Source organism: Falco cherrug, chromosome 3 (assembly GCF_023634085.1).
Source record: "Falco cherrug isolate bFalChe1 chromosome 3, bFalChe1.pri, whole genome shotgun sequence".
Taxonomy (NCBI): Eukaryota; Metazoa; Chordata; class Aves; order Falconiformes; family Falconidae; genus Falco; species Falco cherrug.
Genome location: NC_073699.1, coordinates 77,036,757 through 77,049,881, shown reverse-complemented (window position 1 = coordinate 77,049,881; position 13,125 = coordinate 77,036,757). Strand labels below are relative to the sequence as shown.

The 13,125-nt window shown below is 46.6% G+C and overlaps 1 protein-coding gene across 3 annotated transcripts in view; it reads right to left on the bottom strand.

The window, feature by feature from the left end:
- EPB41L4B (erythrocyte membrane protein band 4.1 like 4B) overlaps positions 1–12,342 on the bottom strand; it is a 172,858-nt gene extending 160,516 nt beyond the window's left edge. The window contains exon 1 of one of the 3 annotated variants that reach the window (XM_055705548.1): positions 11,453–12,342. In XM_055705548.1, the coding sequence (XP_055561523.1) occupies positions 11,453–11,746 (294 nt within the window). In that variant the 5' untranslated portion in view covers positions 11,747–12,342. The remainder of the gene's footprint in view (positions 1–11,452) is intronic. The other 2 variants (XM_055705550.1, XM_055705549.1) reach the window with 2 other exon arrangements.
- Between the last annotated feature and the right edge of the window lie 783 nt (positions 12,343–13,125).

The window sequence follows — 13,125 nt, the reverse complement described above, 5'->3', positions numbered from 1 at the left end:
TGCCTTGGAAATCTTGAAAGCAAAATAAGTATAGTTCATTTTGAGGGCTGCCCTTCAAGATAGCACTTGCACTTCACCTTGCCCACTTTCAACAGCTCCTGAAAGTCAACAGTGAAGCCACAGAAGTTCTTCAGACTATTTTCTCTTCCTAGGCAGCTTCCAGCCCTCAGCTTCCTGAAGCAGCCAGGAAAGTTCTCCACTCCTGGCATTACACAAATGCTGAGAAATTGACAGCTGTAACAGGGAAAAAATTGCTTTCTGAAACAAACTTCTGATTAATAGTATTTTCTAGTTATGAAAGACCACAGCTTTCTGTTCTGTCTGACAGTTTTCAGATTATGATCATGCTGGAAATGTTACCAGATGTTCTGTTTCTCTCTGTCAAGGCAAGATGAAATTCTTCTAGAAGAAATACTTCTATCAGTAGCTAATACCATAACATGTGGGGGGAAGAAATCAAAGTCAAGAAATCCAGTTATAAACCAAAACATGCTGGGTGTTTAATGTGAAAATACACCAAAATCCAAGCACACAAGCTGTAAAGTGAAAATATCTGCTGGCAAATTTCAAAAGCAGCAAACAAAAAACTCACTTTTTTTGTTTCTCAGCACTGAATTTTTCTGTTCCCACTCCCCTCCAAGGAATGCAGTCATCAACTTCAGTGTATTTTTCACTAATACACAGACAAATGCTTGAACTCTTTCCTTGTTTTCCCCATACTTCGAAAATATCTTTACTTTTCAAAGCCAGAAATGATGCATCAGAAAGGTTTTATTATAAGAAAAATTTATAACGCACATTGTGCATCAACATGCTACACAGGAAAAAAGTGATTGCAAGCAATACTATCAAAAGAGGAGATGGCTCAGAGAATTCAAGAGAAAGAAGTGAAGGCGGTAAGTAACCTCAATTTGTTTGCAGTTCTAAAGTTAAGAATACTGTAAAAATACTTGTTCAGATTATTTCCTCATACATTGACTTCCTAAAATATATTAAGCACCTTTCATGAACTATCAAAATAATCAATTTTTTCCCCTCCAAACGCCTACTGTTTGCAACAAACAATTTGAGTACTGTGACAAATGTTCTGATGTCCCAAAGGCTCCCCCATTTTCACACTAAAAACAAAGGTTTGATTCCCTATCGTACAAGTTTTGTAACAGTTCATCCAACAGAGAAAAGCCAACTATGAAGTATCATTGTATGAGAGGAAGGGAGCGAAGGGAGGCAGCAGACATACAGGCAGGTGATCACTTAAGCAATCAGCTTAAAGGAGAATGGGAAAAGTGCTACAGTCAACGTTTAGTAGCTTCAGTGGCCTCTCTGCAAGGAATCAGCAGTCTCTGCTGTCTTAGTAAGCAGGTCTCCCCATTGGAAAAAAACCCCACTATCAAAATTAACACCTTCTAATTAACTGGAAGTCAAGAACAGAACTCCAACACGCTGCTGAGGGCTGTGTGCAGAATTAATTGTGCAAGGCGGACACTGGAAAACACGTAGAGCCACCCTGCAGCAAGGTGTTCTCAGCTGCAGCTCACAACATGGCCTTGGCAGACAAGACTGTGGGCTCAGGAGCAGTCACAGAGGGGACACTCCTCCTTGGAGAAAGCAGCTGTCAGTAACAAACAAGAAAACATCCTGCCACCCTCTCTTCATTGTTGAAGAACAGGGAAAGAAAAAGAAAAAAAGGAAAAAAAAGAACAAACAAGCCCAGTATATGAAATAGCAGGAAGAGAGAGGTAAAGAAACAAGTCTTTTGCACAACAAAGAAGTTATATTGCTAGTGTATTAAAAAGAGCTCTTCCCTCCACAGAGCTACAGCAATATGTCTGGATTCACACAAATACACATCCAAAGACCACAACATGAGAGAAGGTAAACAGATACTGCCCACTGGACTTTACACTTCCAGGGTGTTTGTTGCCTATCCTAGTGATACGACCTATTTTGAAGAACACCACCACTCTTCACTTACTTGCTTAATTCAAGCAGATAACAGACTCATCATTCATCGTCTCTCAAAGCAAAGCACTCATGGAGGGTTCATTATTCGGGAAGAATTTCCACTCAGTAAGTAGCCTGAATATAAAACCTACATACTAAGGATTTGCATCTCTACTGAATAGTAATCTTTGTTGTAACACAACAATTGTACAAAGTACTAGTGTTTTCAGATCTGCTTACAAAAATAGAAGTTCTTGGGCTTGGTTGTTTGGTTTTTTTTTTACAGAAATGTAAGCCCTCAATTTAAAATCATACCATATCACAGCTCTGGGAACCACTAACAAGGTAAGAAAGATACATTTAAATGACAGAAAACAGCCTTGACCTGGATGGCAACAAGGGAGAAAAAAAGAGAACTTAACAGAGCTACTCCTTTTCTCAGAAACTGTGGAAAATTCGCATGCACAGTTGAGGCAGGTTAACATTTGGACATTAATTTTGTTCAGACTTAGCAACAACAGAAAAGATGTGATGCAGTTAATATGTTTATTTTATCCATCAATATTAAAATGAGAATTTGTTCACAGCCTAGGATAATGTTAAAGCTTAACACTACCATATTAAACTGCCTATGGTCTAACACATAACGTACTAGACCTCAAATTTGAAATGCACACAGTAAGAAAATTTAAACTTAAAAATGGGAAGTGGTTTCCTTGTTTAGTCTCAGTTTAGGCAGAAAAATAAATAGGTGTTTTCCCAGCCAAGACCGCTAAACTACAAAATTCCTCTCAAGTCTACATTTGTTTTTTTTGTAACTAACACACACCAAGGAAAATAACACATATAATCAATTACTAGTACTACGAAGAACTACTGTGAAAAGCATTATTTTCAACAGCCACAAAAGAATTCAACCTTGGGTAAGTTATCCTTTGAAATAATATTGCATTCTACAATAATTTAATTACAGGTCACAGTCCCCAAGCTATAACACTATGCTTTTCTAACTGTGCATTTGATACTGGTTCATATGAGTCCATGTTCTTCAAAGGCAAGGACCTACACTCCGCAAATACTTGTGTAGAATTAGTTGCCTTTCATAAACATTACATTGGACCTTCCATTAGGATTTTCAGTCTCTTATTTATTATATAACCTGTCACACGTATTAAAATAATGAAACACAGTAACAACTCAATTCAACGTGTTTGTCAGTATACTAAAAAAAAAAAGAAAAAAAGACTACATTTAGTATTTGTTTGGATAAACTATCTGTGGTTCCATAACAGGGAAGGGAAATAAACTGAATCTGTACAGATAAAAAACATACACAGCCAGTAAAAATTAACTCTTAATAATTTTCATGCTTCATAGCTGGAGCCTGAATCTAGAACTTCAAGAAATATTTCAAAATAATCTCATCACAATGTAGCTAATGGTCCAGGACATATTTAAATTGATGCATAGAAATAAATGGAAATAGCAAGTCAAATGAAGAGCAGATGGTCACTCTAAACACTTCATTACCTTCCAACCCTTTTATTTCTAATGTGGAAAGAATAAAAGAACATTTACCATTGTCTGCACTGGAAAACAAATACTAAAAAAACCCATGTGTTTCTCAAGTAATTTAAAATACTAACCCAACAACACTGCACATATAGTTAACAGCTGTTGACTTCATCCTTTGAGCAAAAAATAAATTATTTGTACTTATCCCTATATTTTGCTTTCAAGTGGTCTACGAATTCAATGACATACATGTTCTCCCTTTTTCTCTCAGCCTCTTTCCCATGCCATTTTAGTTTTCAGGTCCATTTTTGTTGTCTCATATGAAACCATGCATTTTTAAAGTGGGGAGGTTTAACCTTTGAATTAACTATTTCACTGATCACTACCAGTGTTCCCCTAATGTCTGCTCTACAACTGAGAATGTTCAGAACCAGCAGTCACCTGTGCCATTTGTGCTCTGACAGACAGGGCACTTTGCTAGTCAAGCTGGCTGAATGAGCTGCTGTGCCAGCCACAGACCCCTGGCCACAGCATTTTCATAGGGAAGGAACAGGACTGAGGAGCATTTCAAATTTCTGGCAGCTGCAGAGAACCACACAAGTGATCTAAACTGACAGGAGAGAATGGGACAGAGAACTATGCTTGAGGCCCAAACCAGAAGGAAGCAAACCTCTCATGCTTATTAAAGTGCCTCCTAGACGAGATACTCCATGGTGAACTGTTTCACAGCTTACGTAGCTGCTCATCGGATGCAAAGAAAACTGCTCTTATGGATTGGGAAAACAGGGTTGAGTAAGAAAACCCCACAAAACTAAAAGACATTAGCTCTTACTAAAAAGAAAATTCAGTAGGGACCATGCTAGTAATACAGATCATATCCATACAGAAAAAGTATAGAGAATTTGGCCAGGGAGAAGACTGTGAAGAAAGGTGGGTGGAAATGGTTGGGAATTTAAAAACAGAAGCCCCAAATCAGCAAATGGACCTATGCTTGGAGAAAGCAAGACACTAAATGAAGCCAGCCGCTCAGAGAAAGTTACAGAAAAAGTGATAGTTACAGAGGCGCTCCAAGTAGAAGCAGAAGGAAGCACATGAGGAAGAAAAGCACACACAGAGAAGCAGGAGTAGAGATATCTGTCCTCACTGTTTCAGAGAACTGGATTGACAATATATCCCATACTTTATGCACCATTTCTAGTGTCTTCAACGTTTCAGCCCGTTTCTTCCTGACCTACCTCCTGCAATCCAAACAAAACTAGCTATCTGCTTGCTCTTCTGTATGGAAGGGCTGCCACTTCCAAACTCTCTTTCCTCCTATTTCCTGCCTCATAGGAACTTTTTACATGACATTGTTTTTCTTTTTCAGGACCACCACTAAGAGCCTGAGGCTACAGGTTTGCTACACAGCCATCTAGTCCAGAACCAACCACTGGGGGCAAAGAAAACACAAACACCAAACCCAAAACATGAGATGGACACTGTTTACAAGAAACTCGTATTTTCTAGCTGCTCTGAAAGTTTCCTTCTTATTGACCGTCTCCATTCAAACCCATGGTGGTCTTCAGAGTTTCTTCAGTGTTCATGATCACATAGTTAAGGCCAGGGCAAACAGCTGCTACTAAAATGCATTTTGTGGCAACAAACAAAAGGCCTAGCCACACCGACTTTTCACATGGTTACTCTCCAAAGCATAGCTGTGTTCTAGTCCATTATAAAAAAAAGGCTTCCAAAAGAATGCCTTATACAACCTTATCTTCTCCTGATCACTCCAAACACATAAGCTCTCCATCAGAGAATCAGTACCAGGTGCTCATACTTCTGTCTTTGCAGTACATTACTCTCACCATTGGCTTTCTCCACCTTACTGGTTGTCAACTCCTTGCGGCAGCAGTCCTGTTATCCTGTCTATCTATACTGCATTGAAAAATGGTATTGGTTTCCATAAAAAACTAATGGAACTCACACGCAGATTTTATCTAACATATGCCAAAACAAAACACTGTGCATTGTCTCCCTGTTCTACTATGTACTGTTGAAATGCCTTTTAGCTGCTGTAGATTTATTGGGGATGTTTGGTGAGCACATCAAGAGCTGAAATTCCCTCTTCTCTCTCAAGAAGCTAATGCTGTGCATTTCTGAAGCACATCTGCAGTCACATGTGCACACCCCACCTCATTCCTATTTCTCTGGGGCTGTACGTCCCTGATTCTGTACGTGATTCTACTACGAATGCTTTTTACACACCTTCAGTATACACAGCAATGCATCAAAGCATACGGTACATGGAAAAGATAATTAAAGGCTACTGCCAGAAGACAACACATCGAGCTCTAGCTACAGTTACTTGATCAGAGCTGTAAGGTAATGAAAAGGCATTTCAACATGAGCTGCAGAAGCAAAATACCCAACTCCTCCTACAAATGGAGCTTTATCAGTTTATAAAGGGGATTACAGGTGCTGGTGCCTGCAGGAGTTCATGAACATGAGAGACCATTCCAGTGCAGCAAATATGCTTTTAACATTTTCCAGCAAGTATTCTAATTTTATGCTGTTGAAAGGTAACTTCTGCATAAAGGCATATTATCAATTTCACTTTAAGTGATAAAAGGTTTAAAGAATTAATAAAAAATCATGTTCCCCATCTGATGTAATATATCTATTTGGGTGGGGACTAACTCCTCAGTTAGGAGACTCCAGAGAATGACTTAAATCTAAGTGTCTACATGCATATTAGTGCATTTCTCTAGAATTACTATTCCTGAAACATCATTAGAAAAACATGTGTGATAAAAAAAAAAAATGAGTTTTACTTCTCTCCTGAAATTTCTAACTTTATCAAGTCAAAAATATATTAACCAATAATTACAAGATAGACATGACTACACAAGAGTTAACATTTACATTTAATGTAAGCATAGAAGCCAGACAGCAAATTTTGTTATGTTCTTGTTACTCCAACAAAAAAAGGATACAATGCATAGGTAACTAGAGATTAGAAAACGGTACTGAAGAACATTTACTATCCCTGTCCTGAAGTGTTTCCATAGCAGCCAAAACAATTATTAAAACAGACCAAAAGGAAGGCAAAGAAATAATGCAAAAGCTATCCATCTGAAAACAATTCATAGATTTGAGGAGTTATATTTGCCTTGTTCATTAATTTAACCATTAAACATCACCTACTTGCTAATACATCACACCGGTCTTTCTAATGACGTTCATAGCAGCACAGAAATTTATCAGAGCAAGAAGATTTTTAGGATGGAGTATTTATGACAGACAACATGTTGACTGCTGTGGCTTCATGTCACAGAAAATTTAAAGTATCCTCTATCTGCTCTGCAGGATGAGGATCCCTCTTTTGCATCCCGCTTACACAAACCCAAGTCATTCCCCTCCTGCCCTCCCCCAGCTTACACAGAATACTATTTTCAGTGGCATTAAGAAGAGAGATATCAATTCCTGCTATTCTGGACAGCCCCACTGAATAGCTATCTTTCATATATCCTCCCTTAAAGCTTTAGTAAGATGCACTGAACTAAAAAGTAGGAGACTCAGTTTTTAGAAATGCCAGCAACCATGTCTTAAAGTCAACAAAAGTTTGGCTTTTTGGCCTCATCTGAGCACCATTTATAGACTGTTCCATTTACGTGTTAACTAGCAGGCATCATCACCACTGCGTAAATGTCAATGCTCTTTCCTTGCATTTTTATGTAAGAACACAGCATCAACCATAACCAGGTTTTTTTTTTCGTTAAAAGGCATGAGTCCTCCAGAAGAACAGAGGCAAGACTGTTCTGACAGCAGTAGGCAAGTGGCCTTCCAACCTACCTACAGCTGAGTTACACTCTAAACAAGTAACAGCCTCCAATGCAAGCAAAGATGCAACACAAAAGGTACTAAACAGGTTCTCAATGGTAAAAAATACACTGATACCTATGTGAGAAGGAGGAAAGGACGGTTTCTCATCTAAGTATTTTTCTCCATGTGTCAGTTCTTATAACTAGATTTCAGATGTACAGAGATGTGGTGTCAGGTCAAGAGGAAGTAATGACACCATTTATGCTCCCCTTCCCATGGGAAATCACCCCACAGCAACAGAACCGGTCAACTGCCACTCACTCCTATACAACAGATCCAACCTTAATAGCATCTCACATTCAATACAGGGCCCTGAGGAACTCGTGGGTTTAAAAAGCCATCCAGTGCATTATTCTATTTAGAAAGAATACTTTCAAAGTACACGATTCTTGCTCTAAGAGTGAACAAAAAAGCCCGCATCATTAAGCAATCCTTGAAATTTCATGGAGAAGCTGAGTATAGAAACGGTTATCCAGGGGTATCTACAGTGCTCAGAACAATTTTATGTTGACATCTGTATGGGCAGGAAATAAGTTCAGGAAAGGTAGAGAACACCTACAAGTGAAAGACTACACAGCACCATAGGAGGGCAGGCTGGCAGATGCAGTAGTCTGAAGGCAGAGGACATGCAGCAAAAAGAATAAAGTGCAAACGCCCCAGAAGGAAGTGAGCGTGGAAATGCATACAAGAAAAAACGTGACTGGTCACAATACTGCTATACAGCCTAGAGAAGAACAAGCTAAGGAAGGACTTGGGGATCAGGGTAGATCTATGCTTCTGTTATCACCATGAGCAGACAGGAGCTTACCAGATGTGCTTGCTGTTTCTAATACAGATACTATCACATAAATGATAACGTTAACCCAAAGACAGTTATCAACCTACCGATATAGGATTTCTTTTTCCAACACCAGCATCAGCCCTCACATATGAGAAAACACTGCGGCAGAACCCGATACATTTAACCTGGACAAAAGTTTCAGGGTTTCAGTTTTACTTGAATACTAAAAAAATCCCACACAGTAAGTCAACAAAAAAAACTGAAACTTTTTTTTTCTACACATATAGCTAAAGTTTTCCCTCAGTTGTGTCTTTTCTGTCATTCATCCACACAAACAAGTACATCCTGTCATCTTCAAAATCTAATAAACCTTTCAGTTACTTCTAGTGAAGTCTTAGCCTAAAAAGTTGTAGTTGGAAGAGTACCATATCCTAATACCAACAAGTTCCTATTTTCCACTGGAAAGACAACTGGGGTGTAATGTTTGCAGGTAGTAAAAAGAACACATTTTACAGATGCCAGTATCTCCTGAAAAAAGTGCTTGTGAACACAGCCAGCAGCTCAGTGAAGTCCTCTGCAATTATCTACAAATTTGACTTCATGGGTAAACTGCTCACTGGTGACAAAGCCCACACGCCCTCCCTTTCAACAAAACTTGAGCTGAAATGGAAAGAAACCACCATAAGCTTTTTTTTTTTTTTTTTAAATGGAAAAGATGCTACTGAATTCATTCTGTATCACCGAATGTACCACTGAATACAGTCCTGTACCACAGCTTTGGAGTATTGAAGCATGTTCTGCTTCAGGCCCCAATCCCATAAAATCTAGAGCTGCAAAGCTGAGAGAAACTTTACTGATCAACTTTATAAATGGTGCAACGCCTCTTTCAGTTTTTCTGACTCTCAGTGTGGGTGTTACTTTCCGTGAAAGAAAGGGGAAAAGCACGAGGAAGATACGTAATTCAACAGAACAGTTTTTAATGCTCAACATATTGACAGTTATTACGTGCTCCAGAGTCCTCCACCAGTCTAGGAATTTCAATGGAAAAAAATACCAACTTCCTACCCTATCCTTGGACAAATCAACCACAACCACCACGTTGTGCAGTTCACATTCTGAAAACACTGGCAGTCTAGGCTTCATTTGGAGGTCAAATGCAAGCAAGAGTGCTCCACAGTTTCTTTACTGGACCAAGCAGGTACTTCCATATACTTTCAAAACTCAAGGACTAAGAAGAGTGCCATTACCTCATTTTCTGATGCTTCAAAACCACAGACCATCTTAAACAGGCTCTACAGCAAAAGCTGAACTCTGATAAATCAGAGGAAGTATAACCTTAAGCAAAATACTTACTGAGCTTATCTACACAGACCTCTGTAAGTAAATCCGTAGCATGCTGATAACATTCAAGTCTTTAGAAAAGATTTGTGCAGAAATGTTAGGAGGACTGCAGCAACTTGTGAAGGAGATGTGAGGGGAGGAAATATATTAGCATTTCAAATATCTGGAAACGCGTGATCTAGTCTTTAAGGCAAGGGAGGCCTGACAGTTCTGCAGCAAGTATCTCTAGGTGGCTCCATTCACATGCTTCTAATTTCACTTGTAAGAGTCTCACCCCATCTCTTCAGTTTCTTTCAAGCAGAAACCATAGGGTTGTGAAATTCCACGTTTTAGTGAAATGATGCCAATGTACACAAATAATTATTAATATGAAAAACACCTAACAAGATTCAAAAGATACTCTGAAAAAAACACTTTTTTACACTCCCAGAGAATGAAGTAGTGCACAATTTATCAGGTTGTTTCACTCATTAATGGTAAGCTTCCCCACCTGCTTTTGCAGACCAACTGTTAATGGCTGGTGATTATTCGGGTAGAAGATTAAATATTTTTCAAATATGATGAACTCTGACACTATTCCACAAGAAATTTGGTTTTCAAGAAGGGCGGGGGGGGGGCGTCGGGGGGGCGGGGAAGGTCAGCAACAGAGGACGGGTGTCGAGTATTTAGTAGCTGCGGGGAACGAACGTCTGGCAAACCCTGACTCTGTACGTTAGTAATATACACGGTGCAGTTTCCTTGAAGAGAGGTAAAAGGGCACGCAACGGGCTCTGGGGGTGCCGAAAGACTCACAAACGCGGCCGGGCTTCAGAGCAGGCGAACACAAACACACGCAGAGCCGCGCTGGCCGGCACCGTCCCTTCCTCGTTCCTCAGGCGCGGCGGCGGGAGGGGGAAAAGTTCAGCGCCGGCCCCGGCCCCGCACCCGCCCGAGCCGCGGCCCCGGCCCCCGCCGCCGCCTGAGGCGCTGACGGCCCCGCCGCCCCCTCACGGCCGGGCCGGGCCGCCCCCCGGGCCAGGGGCTGCAGGGCGGGCGGGCGGGCGGACCCTGCCCCGGAGCCGTAGGGGTTACCTGGGACCGCGGCCCTGCAGCAGCCGGGCGGGGCGGCCCGCACGGGGCGGCCGCTGGCCCGGGATGGGAGAAGCGCCTCAGGCTGCCCCCCCGGGCGGAGGGCAACGCGGGCCGTGCGCGGCTCCGCGTCACACACCCGAGCGAGGCCCCTCGGCCAGCCCCGCTCATCTCCCGCCGGCAGGGGGGCGGCGGGGGCGTTAGAAAACAAGAAATAAAGAGGCGGTGCCCCCGCAGACCCCTGCCGCGGCAGGCGCAGCGCGGCCTCGCCTCACGGCTGGCCTCGCCTCGCTCTCCCGCCGGCGCCACAGGTGCTGCGGGGCTGGGAGCCGCCCCTCCGCCGGCCGCAAGCCGGGGCGCAGCGAGGCCAAAGGCACCGCTCCCCCGCAGAGGCTCGGCTCCGGCCCCCGCGGCACGCCGTGGTGCTCCTAAGGCCAGCGGTGCCGTCGGGCGGGGTCTGCGGGCAGCCCCCCCACCCCCGGCCGGGGCGACACACAGGCAGCGCCCCGCAGCGCAGGGGCAGCCCCTCCTGGGAGAGACGCCGCCGAAAGCAACGCTGCAGGGGGCTGTTTTCTGGCTGCGAGGGGGGAGGCGAGCAGGCGCCCACCTCCACGGGGGCTCCGGGGGAAGGGATGAGGGACGCAGCAGGCTGCAGCCGGCGGGAAGGGGGCGGGGGGCGAGCGGAGAGGCGGTCATGGCGGGGAGGCACTCCGCGCACCTGGCAGCAGGTGCTTGCAGGCAGCTACGGCGGCGAGGACGCCCGCGGTGGGGAGGAAAAAACTAGCTGGGCTTGCCCGGAGAACGGCGCATGTCGTGCAGCCGCGGGGGGGGCACTCGCGGGGACCTGTCACCGAAGGGGACGACGACGACGATGCGGAGGAGGGGAGAGGGCAGATGCAAGTGCTGTTTTGCAGGCAGGGGAGGCAAGCGCGCGTTACTCACCGGCAGCTCCACGTTGACTTCGGTCCCGTCCAGGAGGAGGACGCGGCACTGCAGCACCGGCTTACTGCCGCCGGCCGCCGGGATGTGAACGGGGGCTCCGGCGCTGTGCACGACTCCTCCGGGGTGCGGCGAGGAGGGGAAGCCTCCCGAGCCGGCGGCGGCGGCTCCTCGTAGCCCCCCGTCCCGCTCGTCCCCCTCGCCGCCGAGCCCACCTCGCCCGGCTCCGCGCCCGGCTCCTCGCCCGTAGCGCTGCATCGATCTCCGGCCAAAGGTCCTGCGCAGGAACCGCAGCATCCTGGGGGCGCCCTGCCCGGCCGCTCACACCCCCGAGCCCGCAGCTCCGCGCCCGGCCCCGCGCCGCCTCCCAGAGCAACGCAGCAGCGCCGCCCGCCGGGAGCCGGCCCGCGCCGGGAGCCGGCCGGCCCGGCCCGCCCCGACCGACCGCTCCGCCCTCTGCAGCGCCGCCCGCCACCGGCACGGCGGGGCGGGCCGCGCCGCGGCCCCTCCTGCCGCCGCCGAGGTGGGCGAGCTCGGGCGGCGGGCAGGGGGCGCTGCTGAGGCGGGCGACGGGAGGCCACCTGTGGTGGTGGCGGCGGCCGGGGCGCTCGCCCTCAGCCCGCCGGCCCCCTGCCCCTCAGCCCCGCTCGCCCCGCTGCGGGGGGGAGCGCTGAGCCCCGCGGCGCCTCCAACAACTGCCGCGGCGATCGCGCCGGCCGTTGAGGCGGCGTCTGCGCGGTGGCTGGCCCTCGCCGCCGCCTCCGGGCCGGGGAGGGGAGAGGAGCGGCGGCGGGGCAGGGGCGCGGGGCCTCCCCCGGCTGGGCCTTCCGCCGGGCCCGTGGCCTGGGGGCGCCGCGCTCCGCGCCGGGGCGGCCCGTCCTGCGCGCCGAGCTGGAGGCTCTGCCCCCGCCCCGCGTCCCCCCCGCCCCGGGCTGCCGCTCCCGCCCCTTCGGGCGGGCGGGAGAGGGGATGGGGGAAGTTAATCGCGAAATAAAAAACGGCGAGGGCTGAAGAACGGACAAGCCCCAGCGCAGCCGGGAGGACACGGCTCGCCTGTGCCGGGGAGGCCGAAGCGGCGTGTCCCGCCGCGGGGCCGGGGGGTCACGGCACCGCACCGCCTCCCCCCTCCCCTCCCGCCGCCGCCCGTGTCCCTGGCGTGTCCCCCTGAAATGCTCCCGCGTTCTGCGTTGCCGCCGGCGCGGTCCGGTGGTTTGGGGAAACTAACGTGTTCCCGTGGAAAAAAAAAACAACCCTACACACACACACACACACACACACGCTCACACACACCCCGGGGTCTCGCTCCCTTTCCGCAGCTGTAAGTGTGGAAGCAATACGGGTTTATAAATGCCATAGCAAATCCATAGGTATACTCGCTCACACAGTCGCGCCGCCGATAAGTTAAACCTTTATGTATTCTGGCTCGGGTGGGAGCACTTCTGAACTGCGGTGTATAAAATACTGGACATGAATCATGTCTCATGAAAACAATCAGCGGGACTAATTCTGCCACTCTATGGTCAGATACGATCAAAGGGGCTTTGGACTGAAATAATTTGCTGCTTCTAAAGTTTTTTTCTGCTATGGATTTACTTCCTTTAACCTTACTTCTAGGCCGGTTTACACAAGCATTGTCCTATTAGGTATTCCGAAAGCCTGCCAAAATGTCTCAGCTT